This window comes from Salvelinus sp. IW2-2015, linkage group LG6.1 (genome assembly GCF_002910315.2).
Source record: "Salvelinus sp. IW2-2015 linkage group LG6.1, ASM291031v2, whole genome shotgun sequence".
Taxonomy (NCBI): Eukaryota; Metazoa; Chordata; class Actinopteri; order Salmoniformes; family Salmonidae; genus Salvelinus; species Salvelinus sp. IW2-2015.
In genome coordinates this window covers 14,570,627-14,591,668 of record NC_036845.1, presented here as the reverse complement: position 1 = coordinate 14,591,668, position 21,042 = coordinate 14,570,627, and the positions used below count along the sequence as shown (strand labels likewise).

The 21,042-nt window shown below is 42.3% G+C and overlaps 1 protein-coding gene across 2 annotated transcripts in view; it reads left to right on the top strand.

Annotated features, from left to right (window-relative positions):
• The window catches only part of LOC111965154 (D-ribitol-5-phosphate cytidylyltransferase), a 36,015-nt gene extending 20,078 nt beyond the window's left edge, over positions 1-15,937 (top strand). For both annotated transcript variants that reach the window (XM_070444017.1, XM_023989176.2), the window contains exon 10: positions 14,710-15,937. In XM_070444017.1, the coding sequence (XP_070300118.1) occupies positions 14,710-14,814 (105 nt within the window). In that variant the 3' untranslated portion in view covers positions 14,815-15,937. The remainder of the gene's footprint in view (positions 1-14,709) is intronic.
• Positions 15,938-21,042: the final 5,105 nt, after the last annotated feature.

Below are 21,042 nucleotides of genomic sequence, written 5' to 3'. Positions count from 1 at the left end.
CWGTCTCAAATATCATATTGAAAACAGTCGTTCTTATTGTCGGAGACTCGCCTGATTTCRCCTTTGACATTTGTAAGTATAGYTTTTGTCATGTTTAATTTCCTCGTATGCSAAGACATTTGGCCATTCTATGGGACTGCTGCAATAATTCCACTGTGGAGAACGCGGGGTGAAATGTCACCCAATCTAATCGAATGTGAGGAGATTTGTTATTTTAAACCTTCACTGACTGGAATGAAACACATTATCTTGCTTATAATATACACTACCGGTCAAAAGTTTTAGAACACCTACTCATTCAAGGGTTTTTCTTTATTTTTAATATTTTCTACATTGTAGAATAATAGTGAAGACATCAAAACTATGAAATAACACATATGGAATCATGTAGTAACKAAAAAAGTTTTAAACAGATTCTTCAAATAGCCACCATTAGCCTGGATGACAGCTTTGCAGACTCTTGGCATTCTCTCAACAAGCTTCACCTGGAATACTTTTCCAACAGTCTTGAAGGAGTTCCCACATATGCTGAGCACTTGTTGGCTGCTTTTCCTTCACTCTGCGGTCCGACTCATCCCAAACCATCCCAATTTGGTTGACGTCGGGAATTTGTGGAGGCCAGGTTAGCTGATGCAGCACTCCATCACTCTCCTTGGTAAAATAGCCCTTACACAGACTGGAGGTGTGTTGGGTCAATGTCCTTTTGAAAAACAAATMATAGTCCCACTACTGTTCACTCTCTACATAAACAATATCGGTGATGAGATAAGAAAGGGTCAAATTCATTTATATGCTGATGACACTGTCTTGTACTCTATCGCTTCAACGGCTGACCAACCATTATCACTATTGGAGACAGATTTTAAGATATTACAAGGGTCTTTTATACAGCTGAAACTTGTTTTAAATGCAAAGAAAACACATTTTATGATTTTTAATAGGTTCAAAAAGTTGGTTGAAAATACACTTGCACTTACGAGCTTAGATGGMTTTCAAATGATCAGGTCTCTGCATATAAATACTTAGGGATATGGTTGGATGATAAACTGTCTTTTAAAATGCATATTGACGAACTTTGTAAACGGCTAAAAATCAAGCTAGGCTTCCTCTATAGAAACAGGACATGTTTGTCCTCTACAAATTGTGCAAGCATCTTTTATGTCTGTTATAGATTATGGGGATATTATTTACATGCATGCTACGGCATCAACACTTAAATCGCTGGATGCTACTTATCATTGCGCACTTAGGTTTATTACGGGTGCTAGCTACAGAACTCACCACTGTGTTTTATATCAAAATGTGGGTTGGACTTCGCTGTCCGTGAGACGAGAACAACATGCTCTCGTGTTTGTCTATAAAGCACTTCTGAATAAGCTACCTTCTTATTTATCATCACTCATGAATATTATAATTCCTATAACCAGTTCTCAAGCATGGACTCTTGTCCCCCTTGCTCATTTTCAATATTTGTTGGAGGATTTTTATTTTTGTATTGCTTGTAARTGTTTCGGGTAATGCAAGTTCTTGTGCTGTTAGGGGAATAACCTATGTGTAAATGTAATCTGTTGCTGTATTTTTTTTGTGTTATCTGTGATCATTTTGTTTGTATCGTTTAGCTTTTTTAATCATTGTACCTAAACTGTATGTGTAAACATGTATACGCAGGGCCCAGCTGTAAAGGAGACGTTTGGTCTCAGTCTTGTGTCCTTGTTGAAATAAAGGTATAATAAATAATAATTCCCTAACAAGATGGGATGGTGTATCGCTGCAAAATGCTGTGGTAGCCATGCTGGTTAAGTGTGCCTTGAATTCTAAATAAATCAGACGGTGTCACAAGCAAAGCACCCCCACACCATAACACCTCCTCCTCCATGCTTTATGGTTTGAAATACACATACGGAGATCATCCGTTCACCCACACAGCGTCTCACAAAGACACGGCGGTTGGAACCAAAAATCTCCAATTTGGACTCCAGACCAAAGAACAAATTTCCACCGGTCTAATGTCCATTGCTCATGTTTCTTGGCCCAAGCAAGTCTCTTCTTCTTCTATTAGTGTCCTTTAGTAGGGGTTCTTTGCAGCAATTCGGCCACAAAGGCCTGATTCACAGCCTCCTCTGAAGAGTTGATGTTGAGATGTGTCTGTTACTTGAACTCTGTAAAGCATTTATTTGGGCTGCAATTTCTGGGCTGGTAACTCTAATGAACTTATTCTCTGCAGAAGAGGTAACTCTGGGTCTTCCTTTCCTGTGGCGGTCCTCATTAGGGCCACGTTTCATCATAGCGCTTGATGGTTTTTGCGACTGCACTTGAAGAAACTTTCAAAGTTCTTGAAATTTTCAGTATTGACTGACCTTCATGTCTTAAAGTAATGATGGACTGTTGTTTCTCTTTGCTTATTTGTGCTGGAATTGGTKTTTTACCAAATAGGGCTATCTTCTATATACCCCCCCACCTTGTCACAACACAATTGATTGTCTCAAATGCATTAAGAAGGAAAGAAATTCCACAAATGAACTTTTAAGAAGGCACACCTGTTATTTGAAATGCATTCCAGGTGACTACTCATGAAGCTGGTTGAGAGAATGCCAAGAGTGTGCACAGCTGTCACTAAGGCAAAGGAAGAATCTCTAATATTAAATATATTTGATTTGTTTACTGCATGATTCCATATGTGTTATTTCATAGTTTTTATGCCTTCACTATTATTCTACAATGTATAAAATAGTACAAAATTAAGAAAAACCCTTAAATGAGTAGGTGTTCTAAAACGTTTGACCGGTAGTGTCGATCCCCTACTGCAGCAAGAGGAGGTTGCATCGAAATTACCTGATGGTGTCTGGTGATAGTGGAGTACATTTTCACTATTGCTCCATTGCATACTGGTATACTCTGCAACCTGAATGCCATGTAGTATATTTATCAGGACCAGTAATTGAGTGTTTTAACTGATATCTTARTGGGAGACAATGTTTTGTTGCATTAGGAGACTATGTCTTTGATATTACCTTCGGGGTCCCCCATTGGATCTATTGTTGGCCCCTTGCATTTCTTCATATCCCCCCCAAAACTAAATGTTCTTGTTGTTTCAGGATTATTACTGATTGGTTGTATTCTCTGTTTTTGCTCAGTATTGACTTTGTCCTTAGAGAGGAGGAGAAGGAGAAATATAATGTAGTCTACGTCTGAGATAATGTGACCCCAAAATGACCTGTTTAACAGCATACAGGTCTTGTTCCTCCCTAAATGTTTTCACTTTTGGTGTTAAATMAATGGTTGTTCTCAACCACAGTAAGTAGGGATAGAGAAGAACAATAATGGAGATAATTGAAATGCTTCTGTTATGTATCATACTGGGGGAATACAAGACACACCCTGAAGTCAGTACAGGATAATGGAGAACTGAATGTCTGGTGTTGAGTTATATTTATCTACAGTAGAATGGATTGCCACAAGTACACTTTTGCACATATTAATGGCAATTTTAGTAGTATTTTAGCTTTAAAGATTAATAAATGCGTGCCATTTTAAGTGTATAAAAATTATGAATTTCTTCATCCCCAACTCATTAGCCTTCAGAAAATGTATTTTTGGACCCAAAGTTGATCTACTTAAAGGAGCCATGACTGTGGTTTCATGTTATTCAAGGCAACACCCACAGCTGGAACGCAGCGTGGCAGAACCATTCCTATGTTTACCTAAGGTAAAGATTTCTCCCAAGCTGAACAAATGGAGTCACGGACAATGAACTGCCGCCTTTGTGGAAAGATCTGTGATCAAAGCCKCTCCACAGACCTGTTGCGATGGTGTTATTCTACCTGACCAAAGATGCACACCTGACATGTGTGCCATGATGTGTGAACACTGAACACTCAGACCATTTAAGCCGTTGGCTGAAGTTGTCGGTGGTGAGAGTTGGGAGACGCTCTAGTGCAGTAAACCGATCTGACGGTGTGAAAACTGATCGTATCCCCTATCAATGGCTGCCGCGGCGATAGGAAGTGTCACCGGATCCCCCACAGCGCAGGGTCCTGGCAAACTGTCACCGCATGAAAAGAGGGTTGTCACAGTGATATATGGGTGCTCTAATCCCCTCAGTGAGAGCCCTGATGTTTACCCGCCCCGCGTTTCCTTCTCCTCAAAGATCCCAGACCAGGAATACCTTAAACCTGAGAAGAGATTAGCCTCTGGAAAAGAAGAGAAGAATAAAGAGAAAAGCGAGAGAAAGAAAAAGGGAAGGCTTTATAGGTCTATTCTCTTCCCTGTTTTGGTCCACCATCCGAATGGCAGGCAGGCGAAACTGTACACCCTTCTCATAGTCTTACCTGGACGTGCACCCTCACCAAGGTCACAGGGGATCATGGGAGAGCAAGGACGACCACCGCCACTGTGGTTTCGGGCACGCTCCCAATCACTCTCAACCACAGCTCAAATATTCTCCTGGGCTAAGATGCCACGTGTATTTGTGTTAACTAAGATATGTTAGACCTTGAGTAACACCCTTCAAAAGTACTTTCATATGGGCGGCAGGTAGCCTAGCGGTTGGAGATTTGGGCCAGTAACCGAAAGGTTGCTAGTTTGAGTCCTCGATCCGATAAGGTGAAAAATCTCTCGATCTGTCCTTGAACAAGGCACTTAATTGCTTAATACCCTAATTGCTCCAGGGTCGCCGTGAATAATGGCTGAACCCTGGCCGTGACCCCACTCTACGAGGGTGTCTCAGGAGGAGTTGGGATYTGTAAAAAACACATTTCCATTTCAAACCCCACACTGGTACATGTTACCTACTTGCAGTGAATGTACATGCAGTGAAACAGGACAAATGTAAGCACTATTTTACCTTTGTTAGAAAAGGACCTACACTGACACGGTGAGAATGCAAGGAATAAGGTAAACTGTAATTAAAACAGTAATTCAAATACATGTGGTTAGTTCGCTCTGTTGATTTGAAATCTGTCTTGTACCAGGGTTTGGAAAAAGTGTACTGTATAATTTGAGGCACTGCATAGGAAAAGTGCACGGCTGGGACGAACCATAGATAAAGTGAATCAAGTGCTTGCAAAAACTCAACCCCAATGTGAAAGCTGTTTTGCGTCACTCCAATAACATATCCGACAGCGCTGACAGATTTGGCCAATCTTCTGTAGATCTTCTAATGGTTAGCATCAGATTTATGTTCCAATATGCAGCCGCTCATCCACACAGTATTTTCCCCTGTCATAAGTCTAATTAGTTCTCGTTTGTTTTCTCATAATGACGTCTGTAACTGTTATGGTGGATCCCTGTGGAAACCAAGATAAGAAACCCCCTGGGTGAGTCTCAAATGACACTCTTTCTCTCGATATAGTCCACCAGGGCCCATAGGGCCTTGGGAAGATGTGGACCCAGGAGACTTGCAGGATATCAAGCTTGATCTTTTGTGCCCAGAGTGCGCCAGATGTGTGTTGGTATGTGTGAAACTCAACCGCAGGAGTTTGGCTAGGCAGGACTTAGACATACCAAAAGCACTGTTTACTCAGCTTTGATTTGGTCGATTTTTAAAAAGACCAGCAATGGGTTTTCTCAGTGATAGGACTTGACTTAGATGTCCCAATCGGGGAAACGGCATTCCAACTACGGGAACTATTACAAACAAAAGGACATGTTCTTTTATAGTGGATTAATACATTCCAGGTCTCTCTAAATTAGTTTGTAAACATATACTCAGGCAAAGAACGCCAAAGTGTATTCATATGTGAATTTACTTTACCACTAGCTTTGTGCGCTGTGACCACCCACAGTATTGACCACCCACAGTATTGACCACCCACCGTATTGACCACCCACAGTATTGGCGGATAGAGTTAACACGTCTTTATAATGTTGTGTGAGAGAGATGTCACTGGAAGGATTACACTTTTGCTTTACAGGCTCCTTTATAAGGCTTCTTTGAGAAGTGTTCACCTTTCAGATGTGTGCTTGTGTCTACATTGGGGGCAAGACCTCACTGTGATATGGTATTGTGTGTTTTTTGGGCTGTGGAAAATCCTCACAGTAAACCTTGAATGTGATTASAATGTTAGAACATCATTACCTACAGATACTGTAGCTTTGAAGGTGATGATAATAGAATCCAATTCCAAACGTTTAGATTTGATTGAAATCAGTGATGCGTCTGTCTCAGCCACCTATTGGTATTTTTAGTGAAGTGTTTTGATATCAATTGCACGGCCCATTGCCTGCCCACTCAGTCTCACACTCATCGTCTGGTAGGCCGCACYGCCTGCATATCCCCTCGTTGTTTAGTCTGTGAGATGCGGTTGTTTTGACAGAAGTATAGAAACACATTGTTGCACCGGTGTTTGTATGCCTGGCTTATGGGAGATATGTCTGCGATTAAATTCTACCTCCGTGTTTYGAGTGGAAGTGAGGGCGCTAAGCCGTGACCAGGATGTACTGGGTTTAAGTCCAGGGTGTGTCATGTCTGGGATGTCTGGGGTGTCAGTGAGCAAAATACCAGTACCTGTATTTGACCTAAGATGTCCTACGATACAGCCCGTGTCATGTTTATCTGTCATATGGGGACTTTCTACTATCATAACCAAATGAGGCGTGTGTGTGTGTGTCTGTGTATGTGGGTGGGTGGGTGTTTGTGTGGGTGGGTGGAGGTTGGTATTTCCCAGTGCATACATCCTCCCCATGTCRTCATGCCTCTAACTGAAGATTCATTGTCCTGGTTACTGTTTAGAGGTATGTCTGCCGGTGGGCCAAATTCAAGTCATCACTCACTCGAGCTTGTTGAAATAACACAGCATTCATTCTGAAAAGACCCTATGGAAACACAGACTTCCTTTTATTTTCTTTGCTGAAATGCTCTGTGTCCCATTTTGACTGGGTTTGTTGTTTGGTTAGTCAAAGGGAAGTCTATACATACCGTAGTTGTCAGAATATTTTGGAAACCCCGTTTCAAAGTGAGTTTTCTCGCTGTACTGTGAGCAGTTTGTGCAACYGCAATTGTTGTGTCAGTGGGGTCTAAGAAGCAGCTATGTATCAATGCAGGTGCGGTTTTCCTTGGCTAGAAAGTCTGAGGAGACTCACAAAAGTTCCACACAAGTGGTGGAGGATAAACWTCTACGCACTTAAGAATTCTCATATAATACGTGTCCTTTTCAAATGAAGTGCAGCAGAATGGGAGGGACAAGGTCATCCCAAATACAGACATTCTGGCAACTTGCCACGTCCAACGCCTCACCCTAAAATCATTGACCAGCGGCCTGTCACATTTCCTCACTTCCAGACCCTTTGGCCTGAATCACTAATCCCAAGTCAATGGTTTAACTGTTGAGTTGGGTCCTCCTAATTTAGCATGGCCCAAGCAGTAGCCTTGTAGGCTGTACTTTGGATGAAGTTACTCAAAATCTTGGGTGTTAGGTTTGGGCTCATATCAAGTCTCTGAACCAGACATTAACCAGACCTGCTATCCCCCCCTGTCTGTTTAGCCCCTAGCTACCGCCTTCCCATAGAATTAGAGGGGAGGGGGGTGGTGGGTACTCAATACCAAGAAAAGGACATGCTGTCAGGAGGATGAAACACAATCCTTTTAAACCAAAGGGAATAGGTGTCCCCCCCCCCCCCCCCCAAGTCCTATTGTACCAACGGGACTCACCTCATAGGTCATTTGGGGAGAGCTTCTTATACAACTTTTTCTTGTTTTAGCCTACTATTTTAGATGATAATGAACAAGAAGCAAATGTTCAGCGTTTTTAGCAAGGCGGATCTGCTCATGGAAGAGTTTGAAACTGCCCACAGAAACTGATACTGCCCTCGTGGGTAACGGTACAACAAGCATAGAAGAAAATTACAATGCGTCCCAAACATTTTGTCATACAGTATGTCTCAACAGGCCGTTTTGGACGATTTCTTRGCTGGGTAGTGTGATTCTAACAACTCTTTCCAGGGCACTTGGCCCGGCGCTACTGAAAGCTTTTCCATGAGCTGTTGTTACTGAGGACTCCAGCTCCACTGGCAATCCATGAAGGGAACTGAAGTGGGAGCCCTCGGTAGCTAGTCCTCAAGGCTTGAGATCTCAAAATGACAGAGGCGTGCAAATTGTCACTGTTAAAACTCCTAATTGCTAAAACCCAAAGCTTCAAAGAGCCCCTTCATGTGTGGCGGTGGACTGCTATACACAGCTCTGCTTCCATGATGGAAAGGTTGATCCCATCTGTGGCATTTTAAAAGTAAAGTTAGCTAGTACGCAAAGGATTGCTTATTGTGTGGTCTGCTGATGCTTTCTCCTCTTTCAAAGACATATAGTTTTACTCCTGTCAAAATCCTCCTCTTAAACAGTATGTAAAAATAGACTCTGTAATGATTTGTAGTTCCATTCTGTAAACGTGTGGTTTCAGTTTGGAATAACAAGGCTAGTGTGTGTGTGTCCGTGTCCGCGTCCGCGAGAGAGCATTTGTGTTTATCCCGTATGTCACTAACTTTTGATACCTATTCTAAGTTAATTTGTCGARGCCCTTTTAAGTGAACACATCCARGTYGAAAGAACATGTATTAGGTACTAAAATATGAGATGTGGATGATTGRTGTAGAGGAGTAACTTTTATATGAGTATAACTGTATGCTCTGCTCTTGGGTTACATATGGCATATAATGTATAACTTGTGACACTTTTCCCACTAATATGTACAAGTGATGYACTTTTGTCAGGGAGATTTTCTATGTGAAAGTCCATGGCAGACTGTCATGATAAAGTGGAAAGTGAGGTTACCCCATGTGTAATATTGGTGAAATATATTCTATTTATATTCCGTTATCAAAGTGCTCTGTGGTTTTAGTCTAATGCTGCATTTGTCAAGCTCATTTGGGTTAATTTCGTATTTCCTAGTTTAATATAAAATGTCCCAAAAAATGGACCTACCCTTGTTGTGAGAGCACTAGGTCTCAGATACATGTGTTGGGACTTTTTTTCATTGTGTCCCACAACACAGGTGGGCAATATACCTGTGTGTATACGTATTTATACCTGTGTGTATACGTATTTATTGGTACACACATTTAGATCAGGCATTTGACAAGCATCGATTACAATGCAATCATTACATGTATACTGTTTCAGCCAATCAGCATCCAGAATCCAAACGGCCTGTTTTATAATACTTACTTCTACTCCAGGTCAGGTGTCTTTCTATTCCACATGTCTCAGCACTCCTCTATGCCTCAGATACTGGAGGCCTCTTTGTGTGTGGTGTTGCACCCCAACCAACTGTTTTCCCCATCCATATTAAACCTCTGGAAGACATGGTGAGACTGAGAGCCAATGGAAAACCACCTCGGCCCTGGAGGACATGTTATTGGGTCCGACTAGACTAGATGGTGCTAGAGACATGGAGAAATGAACCCCCCCCGCCCTCGTTTCAGATTCCCTCTTTCTCAGCAAGTGAATCAAATCAAATGTTATTCGTCATATGCTTCGTAAACAACAGGTGTAGACTAACAGTGAAATGCTTACTTACAGGCCCTTCCGAATAGAAATAGTGACACGAGGAATAAATACACAGTGAATAACAATTACGAGTAAAAATAACATGGCTATATACAGGGAGTGGAAAATAACMATACAGGGACTACCTGTTAAGTGTGCGTGTGTGTCTTGAGTGCATGTGTTCGTAACAATGGGCCAGATAGGGCCTCATTAGTGAGAGGGGTTTATGGATCCTGGAGCGCCAGCAGTGGAAAGAAGAGAAGAGGGGAGCACTGAACAGACAGAGACTCTGCCAATGACAGAAAAGTTTAGTGGGTGAGCTAGGGTCAGGAGAGGTACCCGCCATGTCTGGCAAGCCCATCCAGAGTAATTTGAGTGAGCTGCCATTATTTATGCCTCGGTTTCCTCTTTCTGTCATCGGATAGGCCTACATTTCAATCTGCAACCAGTTATACGCTGCATTCAGAAAGTATTTAGACCACTTCACTTTTTGTAACGTTACAGCCTTTTTCTAAAATGGATTAAATAAAAYAATGTCCTCATCAGTCGACACAGAATACCCCACAAGGACAAAGAAAAAARAGTAAAAAAATWAAATAAAAAGTATTACAATTAAAAAACYGATCACATTTAAATAGGTATCCAGAACCTTTACTCAGTACTTTTGTTGAAGCACCTTTGGCAGCGATTACAGCCTCGAGTCTTGGGTATYACGCTACAAGCTTGGCACACCTGTATTTGGGGAGTTTCTCCCATTCTTCTCCTTAGATCCTCTCAAGCTCTCAGGTTGGATGGGGAGCGTCGCTGCACAGCTATTTTCCGGTCTCTCCAGAGATGTTCGATCGGGTACAAGTCCAGGCTCTTGCTTGGCCACTCAAGTACATTCAGAAACTTGTCCCGAAGCCGCTCATGCATTGTCTTGGCTGTGTGCTTAGGGTTGTTGTCATGTTGGAAGGTGAACCTTCACCCATCTGAGGTCCTGAGTCCTCTTAAGCAGGTTTTCATCAAGGATCTCTGTGTACTTTGCTCTGTTCATCTTTCCCTCGATCCTGACTAGTCTTCCAGTCCCTACTGCTGAAAAACATCCCCACAACATGATGCTGCCACCACCATGCTTCACCCTAGGGATGGTGCCAGGTTTCCTCCAGACGTGACGCTTGGCATTCAGGCCAAAGAGTTCAATCTTGGTTTCATCAGACCAGAGAATCTTTTTTTCTCATGATCTGAGAGTCCTTTAGGGGCCTTTCGGCAAACTCCAAGCGGCCTGTCGTGCCTTTTACTGAGGAGTGGCTTCCGTCTGGCCACTCTACCATAAAGGCCTGATTGGTGGAGTGCTGCAGAGATGGTTGTCCTTCTGGAAGGTTCTCCCATCTCCACAGAGGAACTTAGTCAGAGTGACCATCGGGTTCTTGGTCACCTCCCTGACCAGTRCCTTCTCCCCCGATTGCTCAAGTTGGCAACAGCCAGCGACAGTTGTGTCCGCTCAAAGCTGTAGTGACTTCAAAGGGACTCAATTCTTGCTCATGTACCAGAGAGTGACTAGTTGATTTAATAATGCGTTGTTATGAAGTATAATTCATATTTTAAAGGCATGTATTTCCCGAGTGGAAAAAATTCAYTGCAAAGGCTTAGACAGGGCTTTAAACGTTGATCCTCCTTGGGGATCTCCAGTTGCTTTCTCTTGATTCCTCTCTTTTTTTATTCCTTTCTTTTTTATTTTCCAGCAGTTAGACTTGTCATGCTGCGCTCATAACCAAACAGACCTCGTTAAGGGGAGTGATCATTAGCTTGGTGGTTAGAAGGGCTGGGATTGTAGCTGTCTCAAATGAGCCCATGACATGGCACTATACTCTTAAATCTTTCCRGGACTTTCCCTTAGACAATGCACTTGGGTGGTAAATAATGGACTAATTAACATTTATCATCCTCATAGTCCACTAATGTCTCAAACACATGGAACATTCTGGAATCGATTCCGTGTGATGAACTGATTGCCATGGCCTTTATCAATAAGTTATTTTTCTGAATTAGATTGAAGACAGTTTGAGAGAGGAAAAAAAATAATGTATTGGTGATTTACTTATGGTGCAAATAAAGGGGAAGAGTTGCAATCAGGTTTCCTAGAATGCTTTGATTTCTCGCAAAGCTTTGGCTCCCAATCTCTGACAAACTAACGTGTATTTCTGTAATTTTGGTATATCCAGTCAACGTTGGGGTGAAAGAGTACATTTGCTGCCATATTCTGTTGACTGCTCACAGATGTATTGACCCCCCATCCTCATTGCCCAACCTGGTCTCAGAGCATTTCATATTATTCTGTATGTAAATCTAAGACACTCCATTTAGTATGTTATGTTTCATATGTATTAATTGGTGGATGTCCATCATCCATTTRGTGTGGTATGTTACGAATTACAATTCGTATTATACATTACGAGTTTGCTAAACGTACAATAGGTTACGAATTTGCAAAATGTATGATATGTTATGAATTCTAACTAGGTGGCTACTGTAGCTAGCTGGCTAACTTTAGATAGGTTAGGGTTAAGTTTAGGAGTTAGGTTAAAGGGTTAGGGGAAGGGTTAAAAGGGTTAAGGTTAGGGGAAGAATTTGCTAAAATTATTAGGGGAAGGGTTAGCTAACATGCTAATTAGTTGCTAAGTAGCTAAAATTGTCCGTGATGAGATTTGAACTCGCGACCTTTGGGTTGCTAGACGTTCGCGTTATATCACCCCCATCCTCCCAGACCAACCACATCCTCCCAGACCAACCACCCTACTTTAGTTTTTACCTTAAGTAACCATCTGTCGCATGTAGCCATACCAAACCAAACATATCTTACTAATTTGAGTCCAACGAAATTARGTTTACTATGTTACGTCTAGTCTATGAGACCAGGCTGCATTGCCAAGTACAAGTAATTAAAGGGATACTTCAGGATTTTGGCAATGAAGCCCTTTATCTACTTCCCCAGAGTCAGATGAACTCATGGATACCATTTTTATATCTGCATGCAGTTTGATGCAAACTCCTAGCATGCTAGTAGATACCATAGACCTCCAGTCATTGCGCTAACGCTAGTTAGCATTCACTCGCGAAATTGTCTCCAACTTCCTTCATACTGAATGCAGAGACATAAAAATGGTGTCCATGAGTACATCCACCAAAKATCTGTCGTTCTGCCCCGGAACAAGGCAGTTAACCCACTGTTCCTAMGCCGTCATTGTAAATTWGAATTTGTTCTTAACTGACTTGCCTAGTTAAATAAAGGTACAAATTTAAATCTGACTCTGGGGAAGTAGATAAAGTGCTTAATTGKCAAAATCGCAAAGTATCCCTTTAAATAAAATAACAATGACTTTGGTATATCTTAAAGAAAGACATTTTTTTCATTCCCTGCGCTTTTCTGYTTTCTTAAAACCAAGGCCAAATGTAAATCGAAAAACATAATAGYCGAACACAGGAAAAGCTGAAATGAAATACTCCTGGAACCTGCTCAAAGCTACCATATTTTGACTCCATTATSATTTTGTGTTGCTTTAATCAATAGATGATTGCTGATCCATCTAGCAGCAGTTGTAGCCTCGGATCCCCTTTTGGTGTGGAAAATGATTGTCATCTGACTCCCKAACACTGGTTCTGATTAGGGAGTTGCTCCAGGAGTTCTGGATCCCAGTGCTCAGTCACATTAACCACYGTCAGGCCTGATTCCACGCTCACCGCTCTGAGCGCTCTCATACCTCACCACGTACATTCCCCTGCACCCCTACACGTCTTTTAGGTCTGGTCACTGATAACGTTTCATCTGAATAATACCCAGGAGGGGCTGAATTAGAAATGTTTCTATTACAATTTTACACAATCAAACAACAATCCAATTACARGTCATTCCACTGGGAGATGAGTGCAGAAACTAATTCCTTGTGACTCTGAGTCTGTCCTAATATGGACCCCGTAGCAKTAGATTAAGCACTATAGGTTCACAAACGAGTAGTCGCTCTAACAATCATTCAAAMAAATTCAAACGCGGAGAACGTAAGTCTTTAATGAATTCTCATTCCATCACAGTTTCCAATGCTTCGTGACTAGGATGATATTCAAAGCCGCGAGGTCCAATGTGAAATTGACCAGGCTGAATAGAGTAGAGTACATGTCGAGAGATCCCCCTCAGATCTCAGATCAGTGGTGGAACAGGGCGGCAGCACCATAGTTCTCTAAAACACTGCTGGCTCTGAAAGACAGAAACCAGACTTATCCCAACGTTGAGGCCTCATCAAGCAACTACTAACCCAAACCGGGAGTCACTCACTGATGTCAGGAATGGAGAAGGGAGTGAAAGACGATTACGAAAGGCATTCGCAGGCAGCCTGAAAAAAACACACAAGGCACAGAGGAATCACGAAAGCAAATGACCACAACAGTAGAGAGTCTGCCTTTTAAAAGCAGTGGGACCCTAGCCTGTTAGATCAGACACACACATTCTGTCTGTAGTTGAACGTGTGGTTTTCTGCAGATCTGTCCAATATCATGCACTGTAAACTGTAAAGAATGCCCTCGCCTGGGCTTACGAGTGCAACGGGACCTGTAATTCAGAAACGCACTTTCGAAAAAATCATAGAGGTTTAATTTTGAAGTTCTCCCTTTTCAAATTGCTTCCGTCTGTTGATTGAACTCTCTATCGAATCACATGTGGGCAACGATCATTTCCCCACCCACCCTGCAAATGGGAATTCTTAACAAAATTTGATTTAGGAGAATTCAGATGTGTGTTTGGTCAATTTCATGGACATGCGGTAGTCATTACAACACCGGAGAATGTGAGAAGGGCTGCTTTTCTAGGGAGGAATCCTCCTAAGAGACAATGGACTCGACATGGGACGTTCTGTGTAAGTCACGGTATCTGTCAATCACAAGGCTTCTGGTGTGATCCCAGCAGGTTGTGTGTGTGTGTGTGTGTGTGTGTGTCTGAATATCGATGGGTATACTTGGTGGATTGTACTGTTTTTGTCTGTTCTAAATAAGCTCAAAGGGCTGTGTATTGTATTTGAACAGTCAAACGTGTGRGAAGGAGATCCTCCCCACTGTGATTGGTTTGATAGATCAGGATATGCAGCAGCACAGTATGTCTGTCTGTGGATCAGATTATGCAGACGATCCAAACGCCATCTCTTTTTGTGTGTCTTTGCACTGAGGATCCTCACAGTGTCTCTCTGTAATGTATGTGGATGCTGCAGGAAGCTACACTTTGGGGGCGGTCAGTGGAGAAGGTGGCCCAGATGTCATGTGCTCTGATCCGGGACAGAAGCCCCGCSCTTACAGGACAGCTGCTCCAGGCGTGAGCCAACCCGGAAGAGCAGATCACTTCGTCCAGCCTCGCCTCGGACCACCTTTATCACTACCCACCTACGGCTTGGCCACAAGGTGTGTGTTTGKGAAACACTCCAAGCCTTCAAACTCTGTATGTCATGAACTGCASTAGAAAAAGGAACAGTGTGATGGATTGGGAAGAGTTTAACATGAGACGGGTGTATATGAAGACAGTTCGCTTTGCAAGTGTGTGAGACTGTCTATAGTCCTATGGTCTGAGACTTCAAACAGTACTGTGTTTCATTCACATGAAGAAATACTACAGTTTACTATAGAATACTACAGTACTTACTATATAATTCTGTAGTAAACTCTAGTATAATATACTACACACTGTAGTATCCCTCGATCATGTGTAGTCCTTACTATAGAGTGCTGTAGTATGCAGTAGAATACTATAGTAAATACTACAGTAATGTCAGCATTTTTTTTTTAAACTATAGTAAATACTGCAGGATTTAATTGGCATACACCATGCCCATTACCCTCCCCCATATCCCTATTTGTGCCACCCATAATTGTGTTCCCTACAGGTTATAGAAAAGATCAGAAGCTCTGAACTATCCGTTCAGAACCCAGTCCTACCTACCTACAGGTTATGGAACATTTGCTCTTTTAGTATTTCCCCAATAGGTTTCCTGAAGGAAAAAAGCCTCCACTTCTATGTAAAAGATAATAAAACTACAGTAAATACTACAGTAATGTCTGCAAAAACACTACAGTAAATACTATAGTATACTACAGTCTGCAAAAACACAACAGTAAATACTACAATCTTCAAAAACACTTGCATTAATTACTATAGTATATACTACACTTTTTTTTACGATGGTATTTATATTATAGTTAGCTATAAATGCTACAGATTACTATAGTAAACACAGTCTGCAAAAACACTATACTTATTACTATAGTATATATACCATAGCATACTATAGTTTTTTAAATGTGGGATGGTCTCTAGATCACTGGATAAAGGTGCTGCTGAATGGAGGAGAGGAGTTGACTACTGTATACATGTGTGATTTTGTACTGCCATGTTTGAGTGGAGGTATAAAATGTTTAAATGTTATTAAAAGATTGCTTTCATTAAAATGACTTTTCTTTTCATTTTAGCCATCACATAAATTGTCTTTGTTTTGATTATACTATGACCACAACATTGAGGGTTCACAGACCACCTCGGACATCTCACTCTCCCTTTGGTTTCATTACTGTATCGACCGTTTTGTAGAGAATCTCCCTATGGCATTATAATGACACAATCCCTACGGTTATATATTCCATTCAAATGGATACAGTAGCACAGACCTTACATCAGTGTTTCTGATAAATATACAGAACATGAAAGGAACGAGTGTAATTGCTTTGTCTGAGACCCCACACATCAGTTGAGCCCATAATGAAGCAGCTTAGTCCTATTGAAGCTCCAGCTTCCTCACAGTAATTCCCTGGAGCTGTATGGACTAATCATACACAGTAAGAGGGAGCCCAAGGCAATAGTCTATCATCCTACTGTAAGTCTTTAAGTGAGGCATAGTACGAAGGTTTACAGAACCCAGGTTAGTAGTGTAACCTTGTTTATCCCTCCTCTCAGTCAGCCATCACTCACACCTGTGTGCGTGTGTGAGTGCAAGTGCGCAAACGTGTAGGCTACAGTAGGTGTGTGCTTGTGAAGATAAGCGTGTGTTGTAAGTGTGCTTGTGATAACATGTGTGTTTGTGAAAGAGAGAGAATCACAGTGAGAGAACAAGGATTCCCTCAGGTTGATGTTTTTCTCACAGGAGTGGAAGAAAGTCTCAACATCAACGACTTTTTACTCTTTAGCCCTTAACATTCCACAGCAGACCYTACCGAGGTGGAGAGCGATTGGTTTTGTTGTTTCTTTGTATATGCCGTTTACACTTCCAGGGAGGATCCGATTTCCAACGTTTTACATCCTCCAAAATGTAGTGGAATTCCGACTGTTGAAGGAAGCTGCCTCAGGGAGAGTCAGGATCACTCAACTCTGCATGCTTCCAAACATGAGAGGGAATGTCTTAAAACATTTGTTTACCTTGTTTCAGTTTTCAGAGGGAAGGTTTTATCATAATATGATGACATGTCTTGGTGTTCAAACATTTTCTGCATGTGATTTGCACGTCTCAGTTCATCAGTTGATTGTCTGAGGACTAGACACAGATCAGAATCAGTGTACTCGGATTTACATTATCGTTCATCTCTGACAATATAGGGACACCTGGTGGATAATCATGGTACAGCATGAGCTCTTTAGAGTTGTAGTTTGTTCATTCTCCACAAGGGACTCTCATTGAGCTCACTTCCATGGTGGTATTTGCTGTYGCACAGCATTTCCCAACCCTGGTCCTGGAATACCCTCAACAGAACACATTTTTTCATTGTAGCCCTGGACAAACACACCCCATTCAACTCATTGAGGCTTGATGATTAGTTGACAAGTTGAATCAGGTGTGCTTGTCCAGGGTTACAATAAAAATGTGTACTGCTCTCATCGCGCTCTAGTGCCTCCTTGTAGTGGGACGGGCGCCTGCAGCTTGACTTCGGTCGTCAGTTGAACGGTGTTTCATCCYACACATTGGTGCAGCTGGCTTCCGGGTTAAGCGAGCGGCTGTTAAGAAGCGCGTCTTGGCGGGTCATGTTTCGGGGGACGCATGACTCGACATTCGCCTCTTCCGKGCCCATTGGGGAGTTGCAGCGATGAGACAAGCTCGTAATCACAACAGTGGGGAGAAAAAGGGGATTAAAAATAAAATAACAAGTTGTGTACTAATTGGGGGTACTGGAGGATCAGGGTTGGAAAACACTGCTGTAGCACACCATGATATGAGGAGTCACAATGAATTTAGCGTAAAACAGTTGTACAGGCAATAAACATATTTTTATTTTGTAAAAGAAGTGTGARCACTGATCTTTATCTCTTTTGTTTGTTAAAAAAAAAGTTATTTGGTAACCAGTGTTTCTGATCTAGACACCTTGGCTTACCCTCTCCCTCCTTTAGCCTCATGGTTCCAGCCTCATGGCCAGGGTTGTTGAGTAACGGATTAGGCCTAATYAAATCCATAGGCCTAATGGACACATGTTCATACCTGTACACTTTTGATAGACTTAAAGGGGCAATATGTAGTTGCTACATCTACTTTTGGACATATAAGTATATATACAGTACCAGCAAAAGTTTGGACACAGCTACTCATTCAAGGGTTTTTATTTTGACTGTTTTCTACATTGTAGAATAATATTGAAGACATCAAAACTATGAAATAACACATAAGGAATCATGTAGTAACCAAAAAAGTGTTAAACAGTGTTATATTTTAGATTCTTCAAGGTAGCCACCCTTTGCCTTAATGAAAGCTTTACACACTTGGCAAAGCATGCCATTCAATGAGTGCAGCATTTATTTTTCAACTCGACTCAATGAGCCCAATCAGTCCTCCATGACAACAAAATCATAAACAACAGAGTAAGGCTGGCTAATAAGTCCTTAGTTTTGGGGTCAAGCTCAGGTAAAACAATTAGGCTAATCTATACTTCCATATTTCCAAGTCCTATTCTTGAAGATCAGGGGTATAACATTTATTGGAATGACTGGAATTCTGATAGACTTTGGTTTTTAATGTAAAGATATAATTTAATGGTATTATTATATGTAYTAGAAAGYTTAGATAGGTTAGGTTAGAAGAKGCCTGCATAACCAACCCGTAGAGTKAAATTTAACATCCATTATGGCCAGCTATGCAAACTTTGACATTGATTTATCCTGCAATAGATGTCTTTCAAGGAGGAGGCCCCGAGGCGTGTGCTCGCGCGTGTGTGCGTGTGAGAAAGAGTGTGTGCGTGTGAGTTTGCGTGTGTGCGTGTTAGGGTTTACTCTAAACTTGGATCACTACTTGGATCACTAAGTTTAGGAACTCTGGGCCAAAGGGTCCCTTAGAACACAAAGCAGCAGAGAATACACCCACAGACCACAAGAAACCCGTTCTTCCTGGATACTGAAAAACAAATATATCAAGGGTCAAAAGAGCAGTCAAAGCGAAGAGGATACCGTATACAGACGGGATGCACAGTTCAGGGCGTGGAGGAGATATGGTGCCAAGTACAACAGTGTTATTTACAGTCAGGAGGGGATGTATTTAGCGAGCTGAACCCAGGTCAGGGTGTGTAAGAGATATGGTGCTAAGTACAACAGTGTTATTGACAGTCAGGAGGTGAGGTATTTAGTGAGCTGAACACAGGTCAGTTRTGCTGAGTGCCTCTTATGATGTCATTCCAATTCTAGATCCTCACTAAAGCTATTATGAGAGGCACAAAGCATAGCTACGGGAAGTAGYGGTGCTGAAAAATCTGAATTTAAAAATATATATTAAGAAAATATACTAGTTCTGTATTAGCGGACCAATTTAACCATCGGGAGCACGGTCAAGAATACACCAAAAATTCAGCAGGTTCAGCATTTTTGCATACGTCAGTACTMCCATCTAGTGGAGTGAAGTGTGTGAATTATAATCGAGGAGATTGAGGTAGTTTATCCGAACTGGTTATAATTAGAGCAATCACCAGCGCTTGGGCCAACCAATGCAAACAGTATCTGTCTTCATTCAGCACCAGTGCATGGTTGTCTCAGGGTCGGTTTTATACACACAATGACCACAGTTATGGGATCAACTATATTGGGGTATACAAGACTGACATGGAGGGTTACATTTTCCAGTATACAACACATTCATCAAAATCAACCAGATAAAGGAGAAAATGATTGAGGTGAGATGAAAGTGAAATGAGTGTGGGGAAGGACAATAAACTGAGTACTGATGATGTAAATGGTTAACACAAAGAGCAGACAGAGTAACACAACTTACAGTAAAATGCTCCAGTTTTGTCTTATGCTCATTTGCACCTAGAGAGAATATATTGAACAGAGATGTAAGAAGAGATACAGAGAATCTCGCCGTGTGAGTGAGGGAGACGCTCACACACTACATCTGGAATTTAGACATTCACACCCTATGGACCATTACCTTTTACTCAAACAGCCATGTGTTTTACAGCTACACACACATCCTGTGTGCTCGCCATGCTCTCTCAGCCCTCTACAAATATTGCACCTTCCTCCAATACCTCCTCAAAACGCTCCTTTCCACTTCTCACTTCTCCAAATTCTGTTGGTAACACTCCTTTGTCTCACCCCTCTCTCTGTTGCTCTCTAAATAAATGTTGAATAATATTTTTCTTCAGTGATTTTTCTGTCCCTTTTAAAACATTGTCTTTTCTTTCCCTCCATCCCACACTCCCTCCATCCCACACTCCCTCCATCCCTCACTCCCTCCATCCCACACTCCCCCCCTCCATTCCCTCACTCTTCTCCCTTCCCTTCATTCCCTCCTTCCTTCACTCCTACATCCTCACCTCTCCTTCCCTCACTCCCCCATCTCTCACTCCCTCCTTCCCTCACTCCCCCATCCCACACTCCCTCATCTCCTCACTCCCTCCTTCCCTCACTCCCCCCATCCCTCATTCCCCCATCCCTCACTCCCTCCTTCCCTCACTCCCCCATCCCTCCACTCCTTTCATCCCACGCCCCTCCATCCCACACTCCATCCATCCTCACTCTCTCCCTTATGTCCTATATGGTCTCTGCTTTTCACCACATAAATTCGTTCCACATTCTCTCTCGCAGAGCTGTCACTGGTCCACACATGCAGTGAGCTTTATAGATGAGAATCAGCAGGGTATCAGCTCTCTGATGGATTCCTATGAAACTGGAGGAAACGGAGACTCAGGCAGACGGTGTTGAAGWACTGTCTGACATCAGCCCCATTCCTGGCCTGTCCCATTCCCCACTGTGCTCAACACACATGGCCTTGGGTAGGTCCAGGAGTTTCACCTGACCACATGACATGACCAGGAAAGATTCTTGTCCCTAGTTATAGCCTGGCCTCAGTGGAGGCTGCTGAAGGGAGGACGGCTCATAATAATGTCTGGAATGGAGTGAATGGAATAGCATCAAACACATGGAGACCATTTGTTTGATGTATTTGATACCATTACACCTACTCCGCTCCAGCCATTACCGCGAGCCCGTCCTCCCCAATTCAGGTGCCACCAACCTTCTGTACATGGCCTGCATGTCCCATCCCCCATGGTGTTCAATTCACATGGCCATGTGTGTAAAGCCAGGT